At 40.6% G+C, this 25,489-nt stretch overlaps 1 protein-coding gene across 1 annotated transcript; it reads left to right on the top strand.

Moving 5' to 3' along the window:
- Positions 1-1,819: 1,819 nt before the first annotated feature.
- Positions 1,820-22,307, top strand: rspo4 (R-spondin 4). The gene is made up of 4 exons (XM_053316715.1): positions 1,820-1,904; positions 15,196-15,384; positions 17,463-17,600; positions 22,066-22,307. Exons 1-4 carry the CDS (start codon positions 1,820-1,822, stop codon positions 22,305-22,307), a joined length of 654 nt encoding a protein of 217 aa, XP_053172690.1.
- The last annotated feature ends 3,182 nt before the right edge of the window (positions 22,308-25,489 follow it).

The raw sequence follows: 25,489 nt of genomic DNA, 5'->3' as shown, positions 1-25,489 counted from the left end.
ATTTTGTTTTCCTTATATCTGAAACGACACGTAATACCAAATAACTGCAAAACTAATCCAGTCTTTAACCTTCCTGTCGTCCTCCCGGGTCAAATTAACCCAGTCTGTTTTGACTGTTCCTTCTTTCCTCCCTTCCTCTCTTCCTTCCTTCTTCCTCTCTTCCTTCCTTCTTTCCTTCCTCCCTCTCTCCCTTCCTCCTTTCTTTCCTTCTTTCTTCCTCCCTTCCTTCCTTCTTCCTCCTTCCTTACTCCTTCTTCCTCCTTTCTATCCTTCTTCCTCCCTTCTTTCCTTCCTTCTTTCTTCCTTCCTTCCTCCTTCTTTCATTTCCTCCTTCCTTCCTTCTACCTCCTTTCCATCCTTCTTTCATTTCCTCCTTCCTTCCTTCGTCCCTGCCTTCCTTCCTCCTTCTTTCTTCCCTTCCTTCTTTCCTTCCTTCTTCCTCTCTTCCTTCCTTCTTCCTTCCTCCCTCCTTCTTTAATTTCCTCCTTCCTTCCTTCCTCCCTTCCTTCCGCCCTCCTTTCTTTCCTTCTTCCTCCTTTCCGTCCTTCTTCCTTCCTTCCTTCCTTCCTCCCTCCTTTCCTTCCTTCTTCCTCCCTCCCTTCCTTCTTCCTCCTTTCCATCCTTCTTCCTCCCTTCCTTCCCTTTTCCTTCCCCCCTTCTTCCTCCTTTCCTTCATTCTTCCTCCCTTCCTTCCTTCTTCCTCCCTTCTTCCTCCCTTCTTTCCTTCCTTGACTCGAGGACAACAGACGAGAAAAAAGGAAGAGATGATTCATCCGATATCCACTTTCTCTTTGCAGTAACTGCCCCCCCCCCCCTCCCAAAAAAAGGAGGATTTAAATGGATTTTTTTCCTTATATATCTGAAACTACACGTAATACCAAATAACTGCCAAACTAATCCCGTCTTTAACTCAACCTCTTCATCTCAGACTTATAAATTGCAGCCTTCGTATACCTGACTTCTTACCCTTCTTAACAGGCACAACAAATCAATTGCAAAAACATGTTGGGGCCATAATGAAATTTTGAACTCTCAACTATGCTTGCTCTCCAGCTGTTTTTTCTTCCTTTCAGGGTGGTCAAATTAAGTTTACCCACATTTAATAGGACTGCCACAGAAAACAAAGCTGTCCAGTAAATACAAAAAAAAAATAAACAAGGGATAATAAAAAAGAAGAGGCTGAACAACAATAGATAGAGCCAGGAGGAGGGGGCTAAAGATCATGCTGGAAATATGGAACCACTTAGGCCCTGAGAGCGCACCCTATAAAGGGTTAAAGATGGCTACGGGATAAGTGGAGCTCGTTTATCGCAAATTTGACAGTGGTAGTTAAATGGTGAGTTTTCCCTCCGAGCTGCCAGTCTGGGGAAGCAGAGGAGACTCTCTGCTCTCCTCACCTCCGCTCTGTGTGCGACTCTCCTGTGCTCTTCTCTTCTTGTTTATTGCCCGCCTGTCTCTCTCTCATCTTTGCCTTAAATCGTCTGCTGCGTGAAATAGGACAAAAGGAGTGGAGTGGATTTTCTTCTTCTCTTTTTCTTCTTCTCCTTCTTCTTCTCTCACCTCAACACTCATCATTTTTATCGCTGCTTTGGGGCCTGCAAAGATTATCTTGTCCGCCTCATCTCCATCCATCCCTTCATCTCACGAGCCCCCCTTCTGTCTTTTTTTTTTTTCTCCCCCTTTTCCCCTTTTTCCCCCCCTTTTTCTTGTCTCTTTTTTTGTCCCCTCGCTGTGGAACTAAATCTTCAACCTGCCATACCTGGAGTCCTTGCAGATGTCCGCAGCCTGGCGCTGAAGCGGGCGCTTGCCAGCAGCCCAGATGCATTTGCAACTCTTTGCCATTGTGATATCGTTGCTATGTGAGGTGATTAGGATGGGGTCCGGCGTCACACAGAAGCAAAGTGGTGAGTAACAAATATATTAAGAGGGTTGTGCCTTTAAAAAAAATTAAAATTGATGAAATTAGTGCTTTTAAAACTGTGAAATATCTGCTTGAAGTGTGAGTCCATGTGAGAGTCATTATAGTAAAACAGGAGCAAATAATATAAATGTACATTATATATAAAATTGGATATTTAATTAGGATATATATATTCTGTACAATATGTAAAATGATAAATAATTAGCAAAAAGGTCTATAATACATGAAAGAAAACATATAACTGCAGAAAAAGTTAATATTTTTTATGATGTAATGGTTATTTTACACTTTAACCCTTAAACAGGCAACGTGCACCAGGAGATAGAGACTCTTTAAGGAGCATGATTGGTTAAGGTGGTTGTTTAATTGTATATGAGCCTTTAATTGGTAGAATTGAAGCTTGTGGTAGGTCAAAACGTTGATAGCAATGATAAAAATCTGTTTAGAAACTAGTATGTGTGATATTAATGTATCACTTTTCTATGTTAAATAACACGTTTAAGTGTTTTTACCATTATGACCATTTTATACCTTAATAAGGGCAACGCATCCTGGTGGAGATACAACTCATAAAATCCAAAATATATTAAAAATATGAGTGGAAATGTTTTACTTTAGGTGCAAATGACATAACTAGTGACATCAAATTAGGATTTTTTTACATTTAATTTTCCACTCCTGCCTGTTTTAAGGGTTAAATGTTGTTAGAATAAAAAGAAAATAGCAGAAATCAACTTTAATCTAATTCAGTGTTGTTTAAATTAAAGCACCATTTGGTAATATTTACAGTAAATGGCAGAGCGAGAGGTTCGGTGCCTTGCTCACTGGCTCCAAACAACACATAGACACACACACACACACACACACACACACACACACACACACACACACACACACACACACATTTCTGACATCCTGCTGAAGAGACTAACATTTCTGCTATTTGTCATCATATTCGTGGAAGCTTCTTTTTTTTCTTTTTTTTTTTTTTTGCATCAATTGCTCCAAAAATCCAAGAATCAAAACCCTTTACATGACATTTTAAATCTGGATCATGAATGAATCCTTACCATATTTTACCCCCACCGATCATTTTTTATATTTTTGCGTGTTTCACAGTTGTAATGTGGCTGAATTGTCTTGTCCGTCCTCGTTAAGCTCCACGCCAGCAGACACTCCACAGTGGTTGGAAATCCTCCTGAGATCTAGATTTGTGGATAATCAGTAAAATCCCCTTGAAAACAGTCCTGACCACAGCCACAGGTATGCGGTGACCCTCACGCTCACTGGTGTCTGGCATTTCCTCAAGAATTTCAGCTAATAGAGGGGGATCCGGTCTCAATTACACCATCATTTTGGCTTCCGACGTTTCCCTCTCTGCCCCCGTCGGCGGAGCAGAGGTGAGACGTTAGATAATGATTAAAGAGCCTGCGTGGAGCCATCAGGTGCCGCTGACTCTCGTTCAAGATAACCGCTTGTGACAGCAAGATTATACTGTTTCAAAATACATAGAGGAGGGTTAACAAAGTCATGCTGACAATTACAGAGGAAGAGGATGTATATGATACCTCCTGAGTGAAATGTAAATATGAAAGCCTCTAAAATGAAAAGTATGGGTTGTAACCGGCTGCTATAATATGCATAATGCAAAAAAAATGATATTTTGCAGAAGCTAGGATGCTCATATTGAAATATTAATAATGCATAATGCAGAAATTGTTTAAAAAATAGAATTATAGCTTATCTTAAAAAATGACTAGCTGATTTAAAAGTGCATAATTTTATAGCATGAAACCTTTTATGTGCATTATATGATAAAATAATATGCATAAAACTATATATACTCATGCAGGTAATGTAGAATAACTGAGTATATTATATAAAAAGTACAGTTTTTATGATGGGATTGTGCAGGGTTGTATAAAATGATGACTCCTCAGTCAGACGGAGGCGTTTTGACGCTAAAAGAGAGAAGCAGCTTGAAGTTAGAGAGCGTTTTTAGGTCTCAAAGGTCAAATGGTGGTTGTGGGCATGACAGGTTGACCTGCTGTCAGAATTCATCACCTCACACTAGAAAGATTTATGTTCTCATTTTATTCGTCCACCCATCCCCCCCCCCCTTCATCCTCTTTAACCCCCCTCCTCCTCCTCCTCCTCTCCCTTTTCTTCTCCCCCCCTTAGAAAAAGTCAGAAAAAAAGTTCAACCTCGTGCCTCCTCCTTTCCCCGAACTCTCTCTCTCTCTCGCTCTCTCTCTCTCTCTCTCTATCTCTCTCTCTCTCTCTCTCTCTCTCTTCTCTCTCTCTCTCTCTCTCTCTCTCTCTCTCTCTCCTCTCTCTCTCTCTCTCTCTCTCTCTCTCTCTCACTCTCTCTCTCTCTTCTCTCTCCCTCTCTCTCTCTCTCTCTCTATCTCTCTCTCTCTCTCCACCATCTCATCTGTCGCATCTGGACTTGGTTCCTTTTAGCTGTTAAAACACACACACACCTAAAATGGTTTGATGTGTGATTTGAGAGCGGGAAAGTTGAACCGTAGAAGTAAAAGGAGGTCAACTCCATTATTATGTCCTTTAATGCTTATTGTGTTTCTGTAACTGTGAGCACATGTGACTGCTTTACAGGAGAAGTCTGGGAGAGAGGAAATAAACTGATTAAAAGAAATTTTATGTAATATGTAGATTTTTAGATAAGATCAAAAACAGCTTAAGAATGACATTACAAGTTCATCTTTTGGCTTTTTCTCTAATTATTCTAATCTCTAACAAATCTGCTCACACATTTTAACATAAATCTTCCATCAGAGCATGTATGACAGCAAAACTAATCAAATTTGAAGCCTTTTTTATGTTATTATCTATCCACAGAAAACTAAATGAGTAAATATGAACCTACGTCTGGGAAACATTACACTACTGAACAAACCTCCTTATTTAGATTTCATTTGACATACATGGTTGCTTCATTTCTGTCTTTTATTGAATGATTCCAAATATAAACCCAAATTTGGACGTGCGTGTTTTTAACCCTTTGTAGATCACACCAAGAAAAGTGCTATTTAAGAAATTATGTATTCGCTTTTCCTTCCTCTTGAAGCCGTAACAACAAAAAACATGATTTTCTTTCTCATTTCCCCTAAATGTGATGTTTTACAGACTTCTACAGACCTAATTTGTTCAAAACTATATTTTAAAAAATGTTAGAGACTCATTCTGTTGAAAAAATTAAACTCAACTTCATAAATGTCTCCAGCAGGATCTCTGATGTCAGGAGTGATTTGTGTTATTCTTCATTTTATACACTAAAGCACAACCTGTATCTATAGCGACCATAGAACACCTGTATCTATAGCAACCATAGAACACAACCTGTATCTATAGCAACCATAGAACACAACCTGTATCTATATCAACTATAGAACACAATCTGTATCTATAGCAACCATAGAACACAACCTGTATCTATAGCAAATATAGAACACAACCTGTATCTATAGCAACCATAGAACACAACCTGTATCTATAGCAACCATAGAACAATCTGATGGTCTGTCTGTGCATTACATACCTCATACAAGTGGTAAAGATTGCCCCCCCAAAAAAGTTAAAGGGGTTAAATAGATCATGACGCAAAGTGAGCAGACCTATAAAGGTTAAATTATGGTGACAAACCCCGAGCTTCATTTTTAAGTAGAAACATAAGAATAAAAGACTTGAGAACATCTTCATGTAAAAGCTGCGGTGTGTAAAATGAAGATGTAACTTTTACCTCCTCTGTACCTCCTTCTTCACAATTCACGTGGTAAAAAAAATGTGTGAAATAGACGCACATCTTTAACGCCAACTGGTACCAATTGTCTGAACATCCACACGTGTATCATTAGGGAACTCCACATCTTGTGTTATTTTAACAAGTCACTCCACCCCCCCCCCCCCCCTCCCCCCCCACCCCCCCTCCCCCCCACACACACACACCTGGCACGTTTTTCTTGTTAATGTACACATTATGATGCATTGTGGGTACATTTGCTGGCTCTATGTACAGAAGCGACGGCTGCCGGGTGTTACAGGGGGGGAAAAAAAACACCCTAAAACTGAATTCTTGCTTTTTATACCTCTAAGGAAATGCAGAGTAATCCCACCTTAACTCCCTCTTTACCTTTGAGATCTTATGTAATGCACTAATCTACTGTCATTTTAAAGGAAATGCCAGAAATATACAATAAATATAAATCAAATATACATTTTCTGAAGCAAAAGCCATTCAGAGCAAGCATCTATCATGCATACAGCTATTTTAAACTTCACACATACACTATAAAATGAATTTATGCACAAACATAGCTACCAATATGTAGATTTATGACATTTAACAAGCCAGTCTCATTGTTGTTGTAGAAGATAAACACTTTAAAAGCACTTCACGGAAACTCTTTGGTGGTATTTTAGTAAATGTCATAATATTAAGATAAGATGAAAATAGATCTGCTTGGTAATGATGCTTTGGAAGAGCTATAATAGGACTTTATTGTTAATATTTAGTTTGATGGTGCTCTGAATACACCAAGTAACATTTTCCCCAAAAAGGATGTTTCCTAAGATCTTGGCTAAAACATATCTCTCCATCATTTCACTTGGTTTCAGATCCATCATAACAACTATAAATAGTCTCACCGCTATTTAATCTTTTGCGAGTGCATTTCTTACCTCCTTGTCATCGTGTGAATTTTGGGTTTTAGGGTGGAGGTCCAGCATGTTTCCCCCCTTGAAACCACGACGGAGCTTGTTACACCTGGTGCTTGTTAAAAAGCCCAATGCAATCCCATGCAAGGTCAAGGGTCACAGTTTTTACGCTACCTAAACCTGCCGCTCCTCTAAAAGTCCCTTAAGCCTGCAGATCGATAGCATATGTGAGGAGCGCTGCTATTCAGATGGGTCGAGACCTTCGAAATGAGGTCCCAAAAGCTCAGTGAAATGGGTCCCTGGGTTATTCTTAGGAAATCTGCTTTATTCTTTTCTCTACGCTGGATGTCTCTTCGCTTAATCATCCTCTTCTCCTCCCTATTCTCAACTTAATGATAACCTTTCTGCTAAACTGAGATGACTTGAAAACATCCTGAACACATGCATGCATCAAAAGGTCAGTGTTAACCCCTCGTATACTGCTCATATTTAGACTTTTTCACACAGTTTGCTCTCATAATTAGGCTCCCTAGCTAATTAATGCACAACAAATCATTCAGGAATAGATCATCAGTCACAGATAAACAACAAGATTAATCCTTAATGAAGCTTTCAGAGAGTTCAGAGAGTTTATTATTGAGTTTTTATACTTATCGTTTATGGAGAAAAAACAAAAAAGTATATTATAAGATTTTTTGACTAAATATGGGTCAAATTCTCAAAAGAAAATGTTTTAACCCTCCCATTGTCCTCGAGTCAAGGAAGAAAGGGAGGAAGAAGGAAGGAAAGGAGGAAGAAAGGGGGATGAAGGAAGGAAAGAAGGAAGGGAGAAAAGAGAGAAGGAGGAAGGGAGGAAGGAAGGAAGGAAGGAAGGAAGGAAGGAATGAAGGAGGAAGGTAGGGGGAGGACAGAAAGAGAGAAGGAGGAAGGAAGGACGGAAGGAAGGAAGGAAGGAAGGAAAAGAGGGAGGAAGGGTCGAAGGAAGGGAGGGAGGGAAGAAGGAAGGAAAGGAGGGAGCAAGGATGAAAGGTAACCCTTCCATTGTCCTCGAGTCAAGGTAGGAAGGGAGGAAGGGAGGAAGGGAGGAAGAAGGAAGGAAAGGAGGAAGAAGGAAGGAAAGGAGGGAGGAAGGATGGAAGGAAGGAAGGATGGAAGGAAGGAAGGAAGGAAGGAAGGAAGGAAGGATGGAAGGAAGGAAGGAAGGAGGACGGTAGGGGGAGGAGAGAAAGAAAGAAGGAAGGAAGGAAGGAAGGAAAGAAGGAAGGAAGGAAGGAAGGAAGGAAGGAAGGGAGGAAAGAAGCAACAGTCAAAACAGACGGGGTCAATTTGACCCGGGAGGACGACACAAAGGTTAAGGCTCAAAGTAAGAAATATTTACTGGTTTCAAATGTAAATACGGGTCAGATTCAACCCTGAACAGTATGTGAGGGTTAATTCAGCACCGTAACATCAAAATGACAGAAAAAGTAAATTTAAATTGTGATTTTTGGCGGCTGAGTCAAGTGTTGAATTACTTGTCTTCTTGACTTGTTTTTGTCTCCATCGCTGCATAATTTCCTGAATAGTGATGTGTGTACTTTTACGACCCCTTTTTTTTCTGCCAATAACAGATCTACTATTTCTGAAGGTGTTTCCCCAAAAAACATGACTGGATTACATTTCACAGTTCACATTTCTGGTCTGAATACTGGATGTCATAACTGGCCGGCAAACCTTCTCCAGGTTCAAAAGACCAAATGTAGCAGAAAAACAAACTTGTTTTTGCCAGAATTTGTAAGATTCAACCTGTCAGATCTTACTAGCCTCCAATTTCCCATCATAACGTTGTAAAGCAGTCAGATTGTAATGTGTTTTCAGATGATTCAAATCAAGGGAGGAAGGGAGGAAGAAGGAAGGAAAGGAGGGAGGAAAGGAGGGAGGGAAAGAGGGAGGGAGGGAGGGAGGGAGAAAGAAGGAAGGAAGGAAGAAGGAAGGACAGAGGAAAGAAGGAAGGAAGAAGGATGGGAGGGAGGGAGGGAGGGAGGGAGGGAGGAAGGAAGGAAGAAGGAAGGAAAGGAGGATTTTAATGTTTTTTTTAATGTGGATTTTAATGTGTTTTCAGATGATTCAACTCTAACTGGAACTGTATTCACCTCGTGTTTGTGTGCAGGTGGTCAAAAAAAACCCAAAACAAAAACACTGTAGTTGCTCCATCGAGGGAAGCAGCTTGTAAAATCCGTAATTGTGGAACTTTCCACATTTTCCCCATGTTACACACTGTCAAACAAACATATGAGAACAACCTGTATCTATAGCAACCATAGAACACAACCTGTATCTATAGCAACCATAGAACACAACCTGTGTCTATAGCAACCATAGAACACAACCTGTATCTATAGCAACTATAGAACAACCTGTATCTATAGCGACCATAGAACACAACCTGTATCTATAGCAACCATAGAACACAACCTGTATCTATAGCAACCAATCTATATAGCATGTTACACATTGTCAAACAAACATATGAGAACAAGAATGTAGAAAAGTTTTACTTCACAAAATTGATGAAGAGTTCCAAAATGTATTATTAGCTTTGCTCTCTAACTATTTTAAACTATTTTTTCCAATTTCAAACCAATTAACCCTCCTGTTGTCCTCGGGTCAAGGAAGGAAGGAAGGAAGGAAGGGAGGGAGAGAGGGAGGGATGGAGGAAGAAGGAAGGAAGGGAGGGAGGGATATAGGAAGGAAGGAAGGGAGGGAGGGAGATAGGGAAGAGGGAAGGGAAGAAGGAAGGTAGGAAGGAAGGACAGGAGGAAGGTAGGATGGTAGGGGGAGGAAAGAAAGAGAGAAGGAAGGAAGAAAGGAATGAGGGAAGGAAATAAGGAGGGAGGGAGGGAGGAAGGACAGAAGGAAAGAAGAAATTTGGATGGAGGAAGGAAAGAAGGAAGGGAGGAAAGAGAGAGGAAGGAAAGAAAGAGCGAAGGAAGGAAGGAAGGAGGGGAGGAAGGACGGAAGGAAGGAAGGAAGGAAGGAAGGAAGGGAGGAAGGAAGGGAGGAAGGAAGGAAGGAAGGAAGGAAGGAAGGAACAGTCAAAACAGACAGGGTCAATTTGACCCAGGAGGACGACACAAAGCTTAAAACACATTGAAATGAAATCTAATGTACGTTTTGTTCTCTTCTGTTTCGATGCTGTTGAATTTATACACGTTGGAAGCAGATTCCTGTCTGACCATATTTCAGGTATTTAGCTCATGCCCGAGCAGCCCGAGCAGCTTTCGGTAACATCTTTTGCCAGAGAATATTCTGCTTGAGCTGTTGATGGACAAATTGGCTGTTTGAGAGATTTGATCTGTCACTCAGCTGTTACTGGACAGTCTCTTTAACACCTGACGGCTCTACTTTCCATGGGAAAACCTGAAAAGTTGTCTTTAAAAGAGGGAAAATTCCACCTTTGTAGTCCATTTTTTATAATTTTGACATCCAAAGCATCACAGCTGGGTTTCTTTTTTTTCTTTTTTCTTTTTCCTTTGGTAATATTCACTTTTCTTCATTCCCACACCACCTTTATAAAACACGTTGGTACTCGTATTGATCTGAACTCATCCATCCATCTTCATCCAGGCAGATCAGTCACAGGATGTTATAGTGGTGAGTCAATGAAGAGAACCAAAGAAATACAACCTTATTATCCACTTCTACTTCTAAAACTATTCTTCCCAGACTGTTTTGACAACTTCTGCATAAAATCAAATGGAATTTTTCAAGTTTGCAACCTCTCAGTTAGTTATATCTTCTCTTATTGGCAAATAAATTGATTGATCATCTGCATAATAGCGGCTCTATAAACAGAAACCCTTTGCACTTTTTCTTTAAACTGGATAGGATAATAGGATATTTGTCAATGAGCTGCTAATCTTAAATTGGTGGAGTTAAATGCTTGTTAAAAAACAAAACAGCTTTTCAGCACATAAATGAAGGTCTGCAGATGAAGGAGGATGACCTCTCTTAGGGCTGGGCAATTAATTGAAAAATAATCAAAACCGACTCTAATCAACTTGATCTTGCTCATGTCAATTAATCATGGTGTTCTCTGTTGCCATGACAGCAAAGGTTGCAAATCTTTAAGGGATTTCAAAACTAGTCTCCAGTGATCATTTTAACCCAAACCATGATCTTTACATAGTTCTAATCCAGTAAACTAGTTAACATTGCTGTTGTCCTCGAGTCAAGGGAGGAAGGGAGGAAGAAAATGAGGAGGAAGGAAGGAAGGAAGGAAGGAAGGAAGGGAGGGAGTGAGGGAGGAAGGAAGGAAGGAAGGAAGGAGGAGGAAGGAAGGAGGGAGGGAAGGAAGGAAGGAAGGACAGAGGAAAGAAGCAAGGAAGGAAGGAAACATCATTATTTTCACTCCCTCCTTCCTTCTTCCTTTCTCCCTCCTTTCCTTCCTTCCCTCCTTCCCTTCCTTCTTCCTTCCCTCCTTCATCCTACTTTCCTTCCTCTCCTTCCTTCTTCCTTTCCTCCTTCCTCCCTCCCTTCCTTCCTTGACTCAAGGACAACAGGAGGGTTAAGAAGTTATTACAATATGTTCTTTACTAGTAAATTACTTTCCTATTCATTTATAATCAAATATGCATTAGTTTCAGGGGTAACTTGCTCTTTCAATGCCTGTAATTTAGATTATATATATTTACTCTTAAAAAAACATATTCTTTCATGAGTGCTCTCCTGCAGGACTCATCAGCTTGTGTGGCTCTCTGTTACATAGCAGCTTATTAGTTTTCCATCATTTAAATTATTGTAGATCCGTTTGGCAGTGAAGCACAACAAATGCCAACATGTTGTTTTTCCATCAAGACTTTCAAAATAAAAGAAGAATATCTGTGTTAAATATCTACATCCGCACAGAATAAATGAGACACTCTACAAAGTTTTAGTCATAGCTATGCAGTTTATAAGTCTTTATTTAACCTGTGAATCAGCACTTTCTTTAAATCGGTGTATTGTAAGTGGATCATTAGTTTTATATTTCACAGTAGCTGTAGTGTTTTATGCTCTATGACCTTTGACCCTTTACATGCTGTTCATATTTAGGCATTTCACAGTTATACCCTCATAATTAGTCTTTATACATAAAACCTTTACTGGAGCTTTCAGAGAGCAGAGAAAGTGTATTCTTTTGTTTTTTTATGCTTTTAATTGGAGAGAAACATGACGTAACACAATATTCATTTAATTATATCAAATGTGAATAAACAGTAAATCTGAATAGTGGTTTTTACATTTCTGTTAAAATAAAAGTATGACCTAATTACACACATTTCATTTTGTTTAACCCTTGTGTCGTCCTCCCGGGTCAAATTGACCCCACCTCTTTTGACTGTTCCTTCTTCCCTTCCTTCCTTCCTTCCTTCCTTCCTTCTTCCCTCTTTCTTTAATTTTTCCTTCCTTCTTCCCCTCCTCCCCTCTTTCTTTGCTCCCTCCTCCTTCCATCCTTCCTTCCTTCCTTCCCCCTTTCCTTCCTTCCTTCCTTCTCTCCCTCCTTACTCCTTTCTTTCCTTCTTTCCTTCCTTCCTTCCTCCTTTCCTTCCTTCCTTCCTCCTTTCCTTCTCTCCTAAATTCCTTCCTCTTTTCGCCCTTACTCCTTCCTCCTTTCCTTCCTTCCCTCCTTTCTTACTCCCGTCCTTCTCTCCTTACTTCCTTCCTCTTTACCTCCTTCCTTCTGTTCTGTCCTTCCTTGACCTGAGGACAACAGGAGGTTTAAACTCCAAAAGTTTCTACACACACACACACACACACACACATACACACACACACACACACACACACACACACACACACACACACACACATACCTCTCGATAAGCTCAACAAGGACGCCTGCAGTCAGCCACAGATATTTTGTGAGGATTAGACTCTGTGATTGTTCAGCCTCATGCACACTCAGCTCCTGCCCTTCACCTCCTCAGCACATTCATTTACTTCATTCCATCCGTCTTTCCATCCCACCTTGCCCGTCTTTCCGTTTCCCCTCCTTTATCCCCGCCGGATTGGAAGCATTCCTACTTTGTCTGTCGAGATCTTGCTCGTATATGAGAGCAGACGTCGCTCCTCGCTGTTATAATATAATAAGACTTACTTTGGCTTAGACGTAAGCTTTTACTGTCATGCTACAAAGACATGTGAAATCTTTCATCAGATCCTTGTCAGAACTGTCTCACGTTGTGTGCAAGAGAAGAAAAAGTACATATTTTCCGCCCCCTTTTTTTTTTTTTTTTGTTTTCCCCACGGGTTAATACATTATATCACACATTCACGGTGAAAGATTAGCACATGCTGCCATACAGGAGACAGCAGCAGACGGTGCAGACTACTGTACTCTTTTGTTTTCATGTATATTTAGTAAAGCCACAGAGAGTAATACTGATAGTTTAGCAGCCTCGTCATATTTAAAATACATTTATTTTCCAACATCAATCATTTTAGAGTACAAATCTGCTGCAGTCAACCTTTTAAAAAACAAATAATGACTCTATACCAGGGGTGTCAAACATGCGGCCCGTGGGCCAGAACTGGCCCGCCAAGGGGTGCAGTCCGGCCTACTTTCCTTCCTGTGTTCTTTTCCTTCCTTCCATCTGTTCTTCCTACTTCCTTTTATCCTTTCTTTGTTCCTTCCTTCCTTTCTTTCTTTCTTCCTTCTGTCCTTCCTCCCATCTGTCTTTCTTTCTTCCCTCCTTCCTTTTTCCTCTCTTTCCTTCCTTCCCTTCTTATTTCCTTCCTTCCTTCCATCTTTTTAATGATCCGGCCCACATTAGATCAAATTGGTCTGTATGTGGCCCTTGAATGAAAATGAGTTTGACACCTCTGCTCTATACTTTACATTTATTCTCATTTTGTGAGCAAACGTAACTTTTATTTTACAGTGGATGACGTTTTGTTTCTCAATTAAATAGATGTGTGCACAGAATAAAGGTGCTGGAAATAAAGAGGAGGAAAAAGTGACATTAGAAGTTTACATGCACGGCTTTTATACGTACGTAATGCTAAATTATTACAAAACTAAACTGAGGTTTGTTATTTAGAGCAAAGACAGCAGCAGACGGTGCAGACTACTGTACTATTTTGTTTTCATGTATATTTAGTAAAGCCACAGAGAGTAATACTGATAGTTTAGCAGCCTTGTCATATTTAATTTTCCAACATTTTGCTGCAGTCGACCTTTTTAAAAAACAAATAATGACTCTATACTTTACATTTATTCTCATTTTGAAGACAAACAGAATAAAGCTGCTGGGAAAAGTGACATTAGAAGTTTACATGCATGGCTTTTATTTGAGTAAAATAGTGAATAGCAGCCTTGTCATACTTAAAATACATGTATTTTACTTCCGTCTGTCCTTCCTCCCTCCTTCTCTTTACTCTATCCCCCTTTCTTCCTTCCTTCTTTCATCCCCCCTACCTTCCTCCCTTCCTTCTTTCCTCTGTCCTTCTTTCCTTCCTTCCTTCCTCCTTTCCTTCCTTCTTCCTCCCTTCCTTCTTTCTTCCTCCCTTCCTTCCTCCCTTCCTTCCTCCCTACTTTCCTTCCTTCTTCCTCCTTCCTCCCTTCCTTCTTCCTTCATTCCTTCCTCCCTTCCTTCTTCCTCCCTTCCTTCTCTCTCCCTCCCTCCCTCCTTTCCTTCCTTCTTCCTTCTTCCTCTCTTCCTTCATTTCTTGACCTGAGGACAACAGGAGGGTTAAAAAAACAAATAATGACTCTATACTTTACATTTATTCTCATTTTGTAGACAAACAGAATAAAGCTGCTGGAAAAAGTGACATTAGAAGTTTACATGCATGGCTTTTATTTGAGTAAAAATAGTGAAGTACGTAATGCTAAATTATTACAAAATTAAACTGAGCTTTGTTATTTAGAGTTTGTTCCTCTTAACAACACCACACTCACGTTGCTCACTCAGCCCGAGATGCACACAAGTTGTTGTTTCCATACAATTATTTTGTCAGCATTTTTTAAATTGGCGTGCAGCTCATTTTTGGAGAAGAAATTTATTACATACTGAGACTTTAAACACAGCAGTTACAGGCTCCACCTACAGTACCCATCGCCTTCCAAAAAACGCTAAAGGCAATAAAACTGTAAAACAACATATAATAAAATGCATCACATGAAATAATTACTTGCACTATATGATGGAATGAAAAACAGTACAGCTTTGGAAGAGGATTTCACAGAGAAGCATTGAGTGTTTCACTTTCCAAAAGCATCAATTATTCTTAAATCATTATTTTAATTTTAATGCATTTAATTTGAAATCAAGCTCTAGAGTTGTGTTAAAAGTAAAAAGTAAAGTAATGCTTGTAATATCTGTATTTTAAGGTGGATTTTAAGGTGGATTTTTCATGGGGTTTATGAAATGAGTATTGGTAGTCGTAGGATATTTCTCTTTCTTCCTTAACCTCCTCTAAGCTGTAGAGTCGTGTTAAAAGTAAAAAGTTGGATACTGTGGCTATAGGTAAATGTCTTCCTGCTTGTAATATCTGTATATACTCTTCTTCTTCTTCTTCCTCTACTCATCTCTTTCCCCCGCGTCTTAATCCAATTTCTGTTTCTTCTTCTTCTGCAGCTCAAAGAGAGACATCAGAGGACTGTCAGAGTTGTCTGGAGTGTTCCCGTGACAACGGCTGTGTGCGTTGCCCCGAGCGACTCTTCCTGTTCCTGCAGAGGGACGGGATGTCTCACCATGGGACTTGTCTCCACGCCTGCCCCGCTGGACACTACGGACAGAGAGGGAAGGACATCAATCGTTGCATGAGTACGTTATTTCAAAATAAGAGTCGTTTCACCTGCACAGATGGTGATATTGAGTCTAAGTCAGTTAAGGCTAAAATCAGCGTAGGAAATTAGTGTTTTTCAGATTAAAAGAATTTTAAAAGTAACAATAATCAATTCCCATATGCAGAGTGTTTACATATTTTAATGCTCCTTTTATTGAGATGTAACTTGTTTAATGAACTCCAGAATAACACTGTCACAATAAAACATAGTGCATAGTTTTTATATCTCATGCACTAATAAATGTATTTGACTCAAGTGATCCCAACAAGTCCTCAGAAAGAGTTACGTCATCATGAAACTGAAATCAGTGAGCAGACTAACCCACTACTAATGCCACTATTTTACCTAAAAGCAAAATGTATAATTAAAATACCATAAAAATACACACTATCATCAATCATAGGAAACACTCTTGTTGGTCAAATCCTCCGAATCACAAAGTCTGTGTGTCTGTGTGTGTGTACGAAGCTTTTGAGATTCAGTGAAATGAGGACGTGAGCTTCCTGGAAAACACTTAGTTCACCCAAAACAACATCAGCACAGCGCCAGGCGTTTCCACATGTGCACTCACACTTTTAACCTCGCTTGTTTTTCAGGCACACTGGAGGAGAGAGAGTAACATGTTAGGGCTGACAGCACAATAACAGAGTGGTTAATGTTCATATTTTAACAACTCCTCATATCTAAAAGACATAAATACAGCACATAACTCATATAATTAAGTTTAAGTTAGGGCTGGATGATATGGAAAATATCAAATATCACAATATGTTTGACCAAATACTTGATGATTTATTGATGATTGTTGATGCTTTTACAAAATATTACATAATCATCAGTAATGTGGATATAATGAAGATGATAAACTTCAATGTAATGCAGCATTACATTTACATAAAGTAGGAAAAGACGACTCTGATGACATCACAATATCACAATATCCAAAATCTAATATCTAGTCTCAGTGTCAATATATTACATAATGTTCATATTCTGACTCATAATTACTCTCTACACCAATTCACATTCATAAATAACCAATAAGTCATTAATAAATGTTTGATTAAAAGACATTTACAATCACTATTTTACGGTCCAGGAGAACATTTTATAGAATATCATAAATAAAACAACATATTTGAATGTTGATTTTTGATATTTCTTTAATAAACACAGGTCAAACATGTTCATTTACATATATATATAAAAAATGTGTATTCATTTTTGTGAACTGTAGACTAAAAGAAATACGTATACAGTGGTTTTACAGCTCAGATTTGGCACTGAACAGTATGTAAAGGTTAAGTTTAAGCTACTTTCAACTTCCAATAAATAAATAAAGCCATCAAAAACGAATTACTCATGCAGCCTTTCTACCTCTAAAATGAAATCTACTTCCTCTTTGACATACCACAGAAAAGTGTGTTGTTAACCACCCTGCCAAATTTGAATGATTAAAAAAATCACCAAATATATGAAATAAGGCTTCAAAGTTGTGTGAAATCAGCCCAAACGCTGTGGGCGTGGCCTCCGAGTCCGCTGAAACCCCGCCCCCTACCAAGTGTCATCTGTCAATCAAAGTCACCACCTCTACCAGAAAGCTTACTAGCTTAGCGGCTAGCTTAGCGGCTAACTCGGCGGCTAGCTTAGCGGCTAACTGGCTAACTGTAGACTGTAGTAGTAGTAGTGTTAGATAGTAACAATAACTCACCACTTGGCAGGTTAACCACTGAGGAGAGCGGACTCTTGGTCTAATACCGTTGCCCTTTTTTGCAGGCTCAGAAAATCAGGAATAATGAGAGGGTGAGAAACAGTTTAAGGCTCTATATCTCCATAATTCAGTACTGCATAGTTATCAGCCTTTTCACATGTTTTCTGTAACCATTTTCCAACATGTATAATATGTTTAGAAGAAGTAAATCAATGAACTGACTTTACACAGACTTTAATGAGTAAAGTAAAAATGAGGTCAGGGAAGGGTTCAGGTTGGGTTAGGGTTAGCTTTTCCATAATGTCTGCTGACTGGATCTGTGTTTGGTCTCTGTCCTCTCTCAGAGTGTCGCTCTTCGGAGTGTGAGCACTGTTTCAGCCGGGACTTCTGCACCAAGTGTAAGCCTGGCTTCCAGCTGTACAAAGGCAAGTGTATGACCAGCTGCCCCGAGGGAACCTTCGCCCACCAGACAGACTGCCTCGGTAAGACGTATCCCCGTAATGATAGGTTTTAATTCAATTACTTTTAAAAGGGGAAAATAAGTAATCTGTGACCTTTTGTGGAGAGTGAAGAAGAAGAACAAGAACAACAAGACGAATTAAAACAAGCTTGTTCTTCTTCTACATGCATCTTTTGGTCTGCAGCTTGTCCCACTTTTCATGTCTCTTTAAGTGATTGTAACCTGTGGCTGGTAAACACAAAACAGATATCTAGTAAGGAGGGTTTTCTTGGGCGGGGAAGTTTAAGAAAGTTAGTTTGATATCTCAGCATGAAACATGTACTGTAATTATGATGTGATAGGCTATAAACACTTTTTCTGTGATCTTTGAATAATTAAATAATATCTAGATGATCATGACAAAACAAAATCAGTTGTATTAAACAGTGTTCCTACGTGTCCTGTAAAAGCTGGATTGTCCAATTTTCCAGTCATGGGAAACACATGAAAAATGAGAGAAAAAGTAAAATGTCCTGGATATGCCCTCTGCAAACAGTTTAGAAGGGTTCTTATTGCTAATGTTGTTAGCATAAATGAATGGGAAACATGGAGAAATTAGCATCACAGCTATCAATCAGTCAAATGTTCCTTATATAGCACCTAAGTTAAAATGTACTTGGTAACTAATGCACACTGAGCGATTAAAATATGAGTAGGTAAAATATTGCAAGATAAAGAACAAAAGATAAAATCTCACTTACTCACTTAAAATAGTGATAAAAAGATGTAATAATAAAATACGACAGAATAAAATGTACTTGTGTGTCATACTGTAGCAGCTGAACGTGTCCTGGAAAATGATTTCAGGAAAAGAGTGGGAACCCTGATTAAAGCACTGTCCTCTCTGGCCTTCCATATAACACTGTATATCTATATATAAACACATTTAATCCACTAAAGAAGCATCATATTTGCATCTTACTCTTCTTTTATGCATCGTTGTCGCGTCAGTATTGAAGTTTCAGCATGTGATGTCGGATAGATAGATGGTGTTTTATAACTCTAGCATCATAAACGTCTTATTTCCTATCTTTATAACATTTGATATCAAGTATAAAGTTGGTGATATTCTTTTATTTTTCTTGTACTTTTAAATTAATCACCATTAATTAGCCTCATTATTATACTAGCTGAAGTTTATTATGACTGAATCCCACATCCTGCTGCCTGAAATACTCACTCCAGCACCAAATGTTAATCAATCTGCAACTGTAAATATAGTCCCACGAAAAAATGCACTGACCAGCTGTTTGAGGAAATAACCAACCTTTAAAAAATAAATACAACGCTATTTCAATAGGAACCAATGAGTTTGGGCTTGAACGCCTGATATAAAGTAGGTTTTTAGTCTTTTCATTGGAGTTTTTTTTGATGATAAAAATACAGAACAATCAGCCCAACATATTTTTGGAGCATCCTGTTTGTGTTCACTATAAATATTTTACCCTCATTGAACCTGTGGATAAGCTCTTATACTGGGAACAAGAAACCAAAATATGCAAGTCGGGAGTATTTCCACAGTAGTAGTTTCTCAGTAAAACAAAACCAAAAAAAAAAAAATGATATAGTGTAATGATGGACTTCATGTCGATATTAAAATAATAAAATCTGACATAGGTAATCCAGAGGATAAATTGCAGTCTTCCTTTCATCTCCCATTACCAGTAATCAAGTGGAGAAGCCAAATCCAGTAAAAGCAGCAGGATCCAGAAGCCAGAAGAGTGGGTTGATTTTTAAAGGACTAGGACACATAAAAAAAATTTAAAAAAAATGGCGGAGACTGGCTGGATGTAGATAATAAAGACGTGTCACATATATATATACGAACAGAATAATTCGTAATGTCAGCATCATATATAACAAGGCTTCTCATATTCCATGTTAAATACCATCAAAACCACAATGAGACCACTGAGGCGCTTTGAACTCACACACACACTGCTGCTCGACACCTGTATGACTTTTTCTTGAGCCGGCGTCGTATTTTAATTCAGTTTCAAGTTACTGTCTCTTATGATGTGTTGGGTGAACTGAAAATTCACTGATCCCAGCCAGCTGTGAGAGAGGGAGAGAGGGAGGGAGAGAGGGAGGGAGAGAGGGTGAGAGACACAGAGAGAGAGAGGGAGGGAGAGAGAGACAGACAGAGAAAGAGAGAGAGGGAGAGACGGAGAGAGAGACAGAGAGAGAGACAGAGAGAGCGAGGGAGGGAGAGACAGAGAGAGAGAGACAGGGAGAGACAGGGAGAGAGGGAGAGACAGAGAGAGAGAGGGGGAGACAGAGAGAGAGAGAGAGAGAGAGAGAGAGAGAGAGAGAGAGAGGGAGAGAGAGACGGAGAGATAGAGAGAGAGAGAGGGAGACAGAGGGAGAGAGACAGAGAGAGAGGGAGGGAGGGAGAGAGACAGGGAGAGAGAGAGAGAGGGAGGGAGAGAGAGAGACAGGGAGAGAGAGACAGGGAGAGATAGAGAGAGAGAGAGACAGACAGAGAGAGACAGAGAGAGGGGAGAGGGAGAGAGAGAGAGAGAGAGAGAGAGAGAGAGAGAGAGAGGCAGGTCCGCTCTGTAATGGATGCACCGGTGAAGCTAATCTGAGAGGTTTTAATCAACAGCAGACCTGTTCCTGCAGACGCTACTCCTTTCCTTTTATCTGCGGACTGCCTCTCTCTGGCTCTGTGGACGCTTCTTTGCAGTATTTCATGTGTGAATGGTTGAAACATTCTTTGGTTTTTGGGTTTGTGGGGCATTTTTTCTCTCTTTTTTTTTTTTTTTTTTTTTTTTACTTTTACATCAAACTGACTCTCGGTGAAATAATGCAACTATTGATAAAATGCACCTGTTTTAGGAAACTATACTTTTGTCTCAGGAAATACCACGTAACAGGGTAAAAAACAAACCTTGAAGTAATTATTTTAGCATTTTCACATGGATCAAATCATATTTCTCAAATGTTTCATCACATTAAAACACACATGACAGCTTAATAACACATTCAAGCAACAAATTCTGCCTTTGTTTTGGGACACGCTGTCTTTAAACGTTAAGAGGTTTCACTTCTGAGAAGCAGCAATTTCTATCTCTCTCTCTCCCCTCGGCTCTGCGAACACTCATCTTACTCCATTTCTCTCTTTTTTTTTTTTCTCTTCATCTATTTTCTCAGCTAAATATTTTCTGATTCGACGCCAACACATGACTCGCATTAAAAGTCCTCAGAGGACGTTTTCAGAATTTATCTTCATATCTCATTGTGTATCATCCCTCCCTTCTAAGTAAGTGAGATATATTGAACTCACTTACCATTCGGTGCTCTTCGGGACTCCAGATTCCCTTCTCTCTGCCGTCCACCTGCGCCATCTGCAGCTACTGTTGTTTCTTGGCATGGTGACCACATCTGGTTTTCATGGCGATGTTAAGGTTTTCATGTCTAACTGTTGGTACACACCTCAAGCAACTTCAGAAATAGGGGTCACTGGAGATCTATTCATTTGACAAAGATAATGATGATTACTAAAAAGAAAATGTTGTATGTACTGTCTTTGGATGAAGTTGCTAATTTTTTCCGTTGCGGACAGCGTGGAAAAATTTGCAGTGTCTCTTGATTTTGATTCATTCATCAGCAAGCAAGTCACTATGAGTGTAATTTCCCGTGTATTAATGCTTCAGCTGGCGTTCATCTATCTTCAATCATTGCAAATTTGGTTTGCAGAGCATCGGAAGAAAACATTAGTCTTTATATACTGTTACCACTTCAAGGGTTAGGGTTTGAAATCTATGGTTTATCTTCATTATCTCCATCCCTTTTATTTCATTTATCGATGTACCCAAGAGAACATTCAGCCATTATTTTCATGCAGCACTTTTAGACTGAGGGAAGATTTAAAAAAAAAAAAAAATTAATATGAAAAGTCTTTTATTTTGGACAGGCATGAATTAAAATAGCAGTCATTTTCATCTTCAAGAAGTTTTTTAAAGTGCATGAAGAAGTTTTGCTTTCATCTTCAGGAGCGCCTTAAGGTTCCCAGGATTCATTTCATATGAAACTCATTGACCACTTTTGGCTTTTTTCAATATTGCATTATGTTCAAATATTGGCTTCTTTTGAAAGATCTAAGTTTGTAAAGTGAAGATTAGAAAAGTCAGAAGAGTTTTTGAATTGATTTTTCTTTTGAGATATCATCACTAATCAGTTCATCTCTTCTCTCTCTCTCTCTCTCTCTCTCTCTCCCCCCCCTCTCTCTCTCTCTCCCTCCCTCTCCCTCCCCTCTCTCTCTCTCTCTCTCTCTCTCTCTCCCCCTCTCTATCTCTCTCTCTCTCTCTCTCTCTCTCCCCCCCCCTCTCTCTCTCTCTCTCTCTCTCTCTCTTCTCTCTCTCTCTCTCTCTGTCTCTCTCTCTCTCTCTCTCTCTCTCTCTCTCTCTCTCTCTCTCTCTCTCTCTCTCTCTCTCCTCGCTCTTTAGAGGATTGCCTCCTGGCTCCATTGGGCGACTGGAGCGACTGGAGCGCTTGTCTCCGCGACGGCGTAAACTGCGGCTTCAGGTGGGGCAAGCAGACCAGGACCCGAGGAGGGGTCAGGCAGACTGGGAGAACACCTGAAGAGCAAGCTGCATCGATTTGTCCATCCCACAATGAGACACAGAGATGCAGGATGAAGAAAAAGTGTCCCACAGGTGAGATTCCCTCGTGCAAAACAGGAAGGTGAAAAAAAAAGAAAAGAAAAGAAAACGAGGGTGGAAGGTTACGTTAGTGTTTGTTTACGGTTGATATCAAACAAACAATCTTGCTTACTTTAGTAGCGTCTGGATTTGCCAACATCTGTGGATTCCATGCGATGTTTGGTCATGTGCTATTCGCTGTGTACTTTACACACTTGTGCAATTTATAATGCCAAGTGAGAAAAGATTGGACTCCTATAAAAAAATTCCGACATGTATTACTTGTAATTAACACTTGTAGGCTGACGTTAACAGTTTTCAGCTTTTGGAGAAAGTGTTGGTGTTGTTGTTGTGGTGGAGGAGGAGGAGGGTGGTCTAAAAGAGAGAGAGAGGGAAGCTTCCTCACAAGACTCCTCTTTGGACAAACAGACACGATTTAAAAGGCTCGGCAGGTTCCTTACGTTGTTTTACGCACAGTCAGAGTGAAAACTGTGAGGATGACATCATGCATGTCGTTCTCCCCGGGTCAAATTGACCCGTCTGTTTTCACTGTTCTTTCTTTTCTTCCTTCCTTTCCTTCCTTCTTTCCTCCCTCCTACCTTCCTTTCCTCCCTCCTTTCCTTCCTTCTTTCCTCCCTCCTACCTTCCTTCGTCCGTCCTTCCTACCTTCCTCCTTTCCTTTCTCCTCCCTCCGTCCTTTCCTCCCTCCCTTCTTCCTCCCTCCTTTCCTTCCTTCCTTCCTTCCTTCATCCTCCCTTCCATCCTTCCTCCCTTCTTCCTCCCTCCTTTTCCTTCCTTCATCCTCCCTTCCATCCTTCCTCCCTTCTTCCTCCCTCCTTTCCTTCCTTCCTTCCTTCCTCCCCCTCACCTTCCTTCGTCCGTCCTTCCTTCCTCCCTCTCCTTCCTTCTTTCCTCCCTCCTACCTTCCTTCGTCCGTCCGTCCTTCCTACTTTCCTCCTTTCCTCCTTTCCTTCCTCCCCCTCACCTTCTTTCATCCGTCCTTCCTTCCTCCCTCTCCTTCCTTCCTTCCTCCACCTCACCTTCCTTCGTCCGTCCTTCCTACTTTCCTCCTTTCCTTTCTCCTCCTCCTTCCTTTCCTTTCTTCTTCCTCCCTCCCTCCTTTCCTTCCTTCGTCCTCCCTTCCATCCTTCCTCACTTCTTCCTCCCTTCCATCCTTCCTCCCTTCCTTCTTTTCTTTCCATCCTTCCTCCCTCCTTTCCTTTCTTCTTCCTTCCTTCCTTTGTCCTCCCTTCCATCCTTCCTCCCTTCCTTCTTTTCTTTCCATCCTTCATTCCTTCCTTTGTCCGCCCTTCCATCCTTCCTCCCTTCCTTCTTTTCTTTCCATCCTTCCTCCCTCCTTTCCTTCCTTGACTCGAGGACAGCAGGAGGGTTAAAGCTGAAGCTGCATTACTGACATTTTGCAGCAGCATTTTAAGGGGTGTTTTATTTTAAGTATTGCTAATTAAACCAAGCTTCCTCATGTCTTTTTTTTTTTTTTTTTGGACAAACAGACACAATTGCAAAAGCTCAGCAGGTTCTTTATGTTGTTTTATGCACAGTCAGAGTAAAAAGTGTGAGGCTAACATCATGCTTTAAAGACATTTTGCAGCAGCATTTTAAAGGGTGTTTTATTTTAAGTATTGCTAATTAAACCAGACTCACCTCTCTAAATCAAGACATCCTGGCTCACAATATAACTTCCAATGGCACCATAATGCCTGTCGAGCTATTTTCAGCTTTAGCCTTTCTATTATTAAGTTTACTGCTGTATTGTGAAGGAAGAAAGGAGGGAAGGAAGGAGGGAAGGAAGAAGGAAGGAAGGGAGAAAGAAAGAAGGAAAGGAGGGAGGCAGGAAGGAAGGAAAGGAGGGTGGAAGGAAGGAGGCAGGAAGGGAAGGAGGAAGGTAGGGGGAGGAAAGGAAGAGAGAAGGAGGGTGGGAGGGAGGAAGGAGGCAGGGAGGAAAAAAGGACAGAAGGGAGGAAGGAAGGAAGGAAGGAAAAAGGAAGGAAGAAAGGAAAGAAGGAAGGAAGGGAGAAAGAAAGAAGGAGAGGAGGGAGGCAGGAAGGAGGTAAGGAAGGAAGGAAGGAGGCAGGGAAGGAAGGGAAGGAGGAAGGCGGGGGGAGGAAAGAAAGAGAGAAGGAGGGAGGGAGGAAGGAGGTAGGGAGCGAAAAAAGGACAGAAGGGAGGAAGGAAGGAAGGAAGGAAGGGAGAAAGAAAGAAAGAAAGAATGAAAGGAGGGAGGCAGGAAGGAGGTAAGGAAGGAAGGAAGGAAAGGAGGATGGAAGGAAGGAAGGAAGGAGACAGGGAAGGAAGGGAAGGAAGGTAGGAAGGAGGGAGGGAAAGAGGAAGGGAGGATGCCTGTCAAGCTATTTTCAGCTTTAGCCTCCTATTATTAAGTTTACTGCAGCAAATGTCAAATTTCGCACAATGTTCCTCCCTCTCCTACCTTCCTTCTTTGTCAGTCCTTCCTTCCTTCTTCCTCCTACCTTCCTTCCTTCCCTCCTACCTTCCCTTCTTTTGTCAGTCCTTCCTTCCTTCCCTCCTCCTTCCATCCTCCCTCCCTCCCTCCTTCCTTCCTTTCCTCCCTCCCCCTCACCTTCCCTTCGTCCGTCGTTCCTTCCTCCCTCTCCTTCCTTCTTTCCTCCCTCCTACCTTCCTTTGTCCGTCCTTCCTACCTTCCTCCTTTCCTTTGTCCTCCCTCCTTCCCTCCTTTCCTTTCTTCTTCCTCCCTCCCTCCTTCCTTCCTTTCTCCCTCCCTCCTACCTTCCTTCTTTTGTCCGTCCTTCCTTCCTTCCTTCCTACCTTCCTTCTTTCCTCCCTCAGCAAATGTCAAATTTAGCACAATGTTGTATTTAAGTTTCCCATCTTTCTCCTTTAGCTGTAACTTGATGTGATGTGTATCTAAACTCATCAGAAAGCAGCTTTTGAAAACCAGGCTTAAGTTAGTCTGGTCAAATTAGCCGAGAGTTCACTTTTAAGGAACAGAACAGATGAATTATTTCCTCCCTCCCTCCTATCTTCCTTCTTTTGTCCAGTCCCTTCCTTCCTTCCTTCCCTCCTACCTTCCTTCTTTTCCCTCCCTTCCATCCCTTCCTCCCTCTCCTTCCTTCCTTCCTCCCTCCCCCTCACCTTCCTTCGTCCGTCGTTCCTTCCTCCCTCTCCTTCCTTCTTTCCTCCCCTAACCTTCCTTCGTCTGTCCTTCCTTCGTACACTCCTTTCTTTTGTCCAT

Source organism: Scomber japonicus, chromosome 3 (assembly GCF_027409825.1).
Source record: "Scomber japonicus isolate fScoJap1 chromosome 3, fScoJap1.pri, whole genome shotgun sequence".
Taxonomy (NCBI): domain Eukaryota; kingdom Metazoa; phylum Chordata; class Actinopteri; order Scombriformes; family Scombridae; genus Scomber; species Scomber japonicus.
The sequence above is the reverse complement of the archived record's forward strand: the minus strand, read 5'-3'. Positions and strand labels throughout refer to the sequence as shown.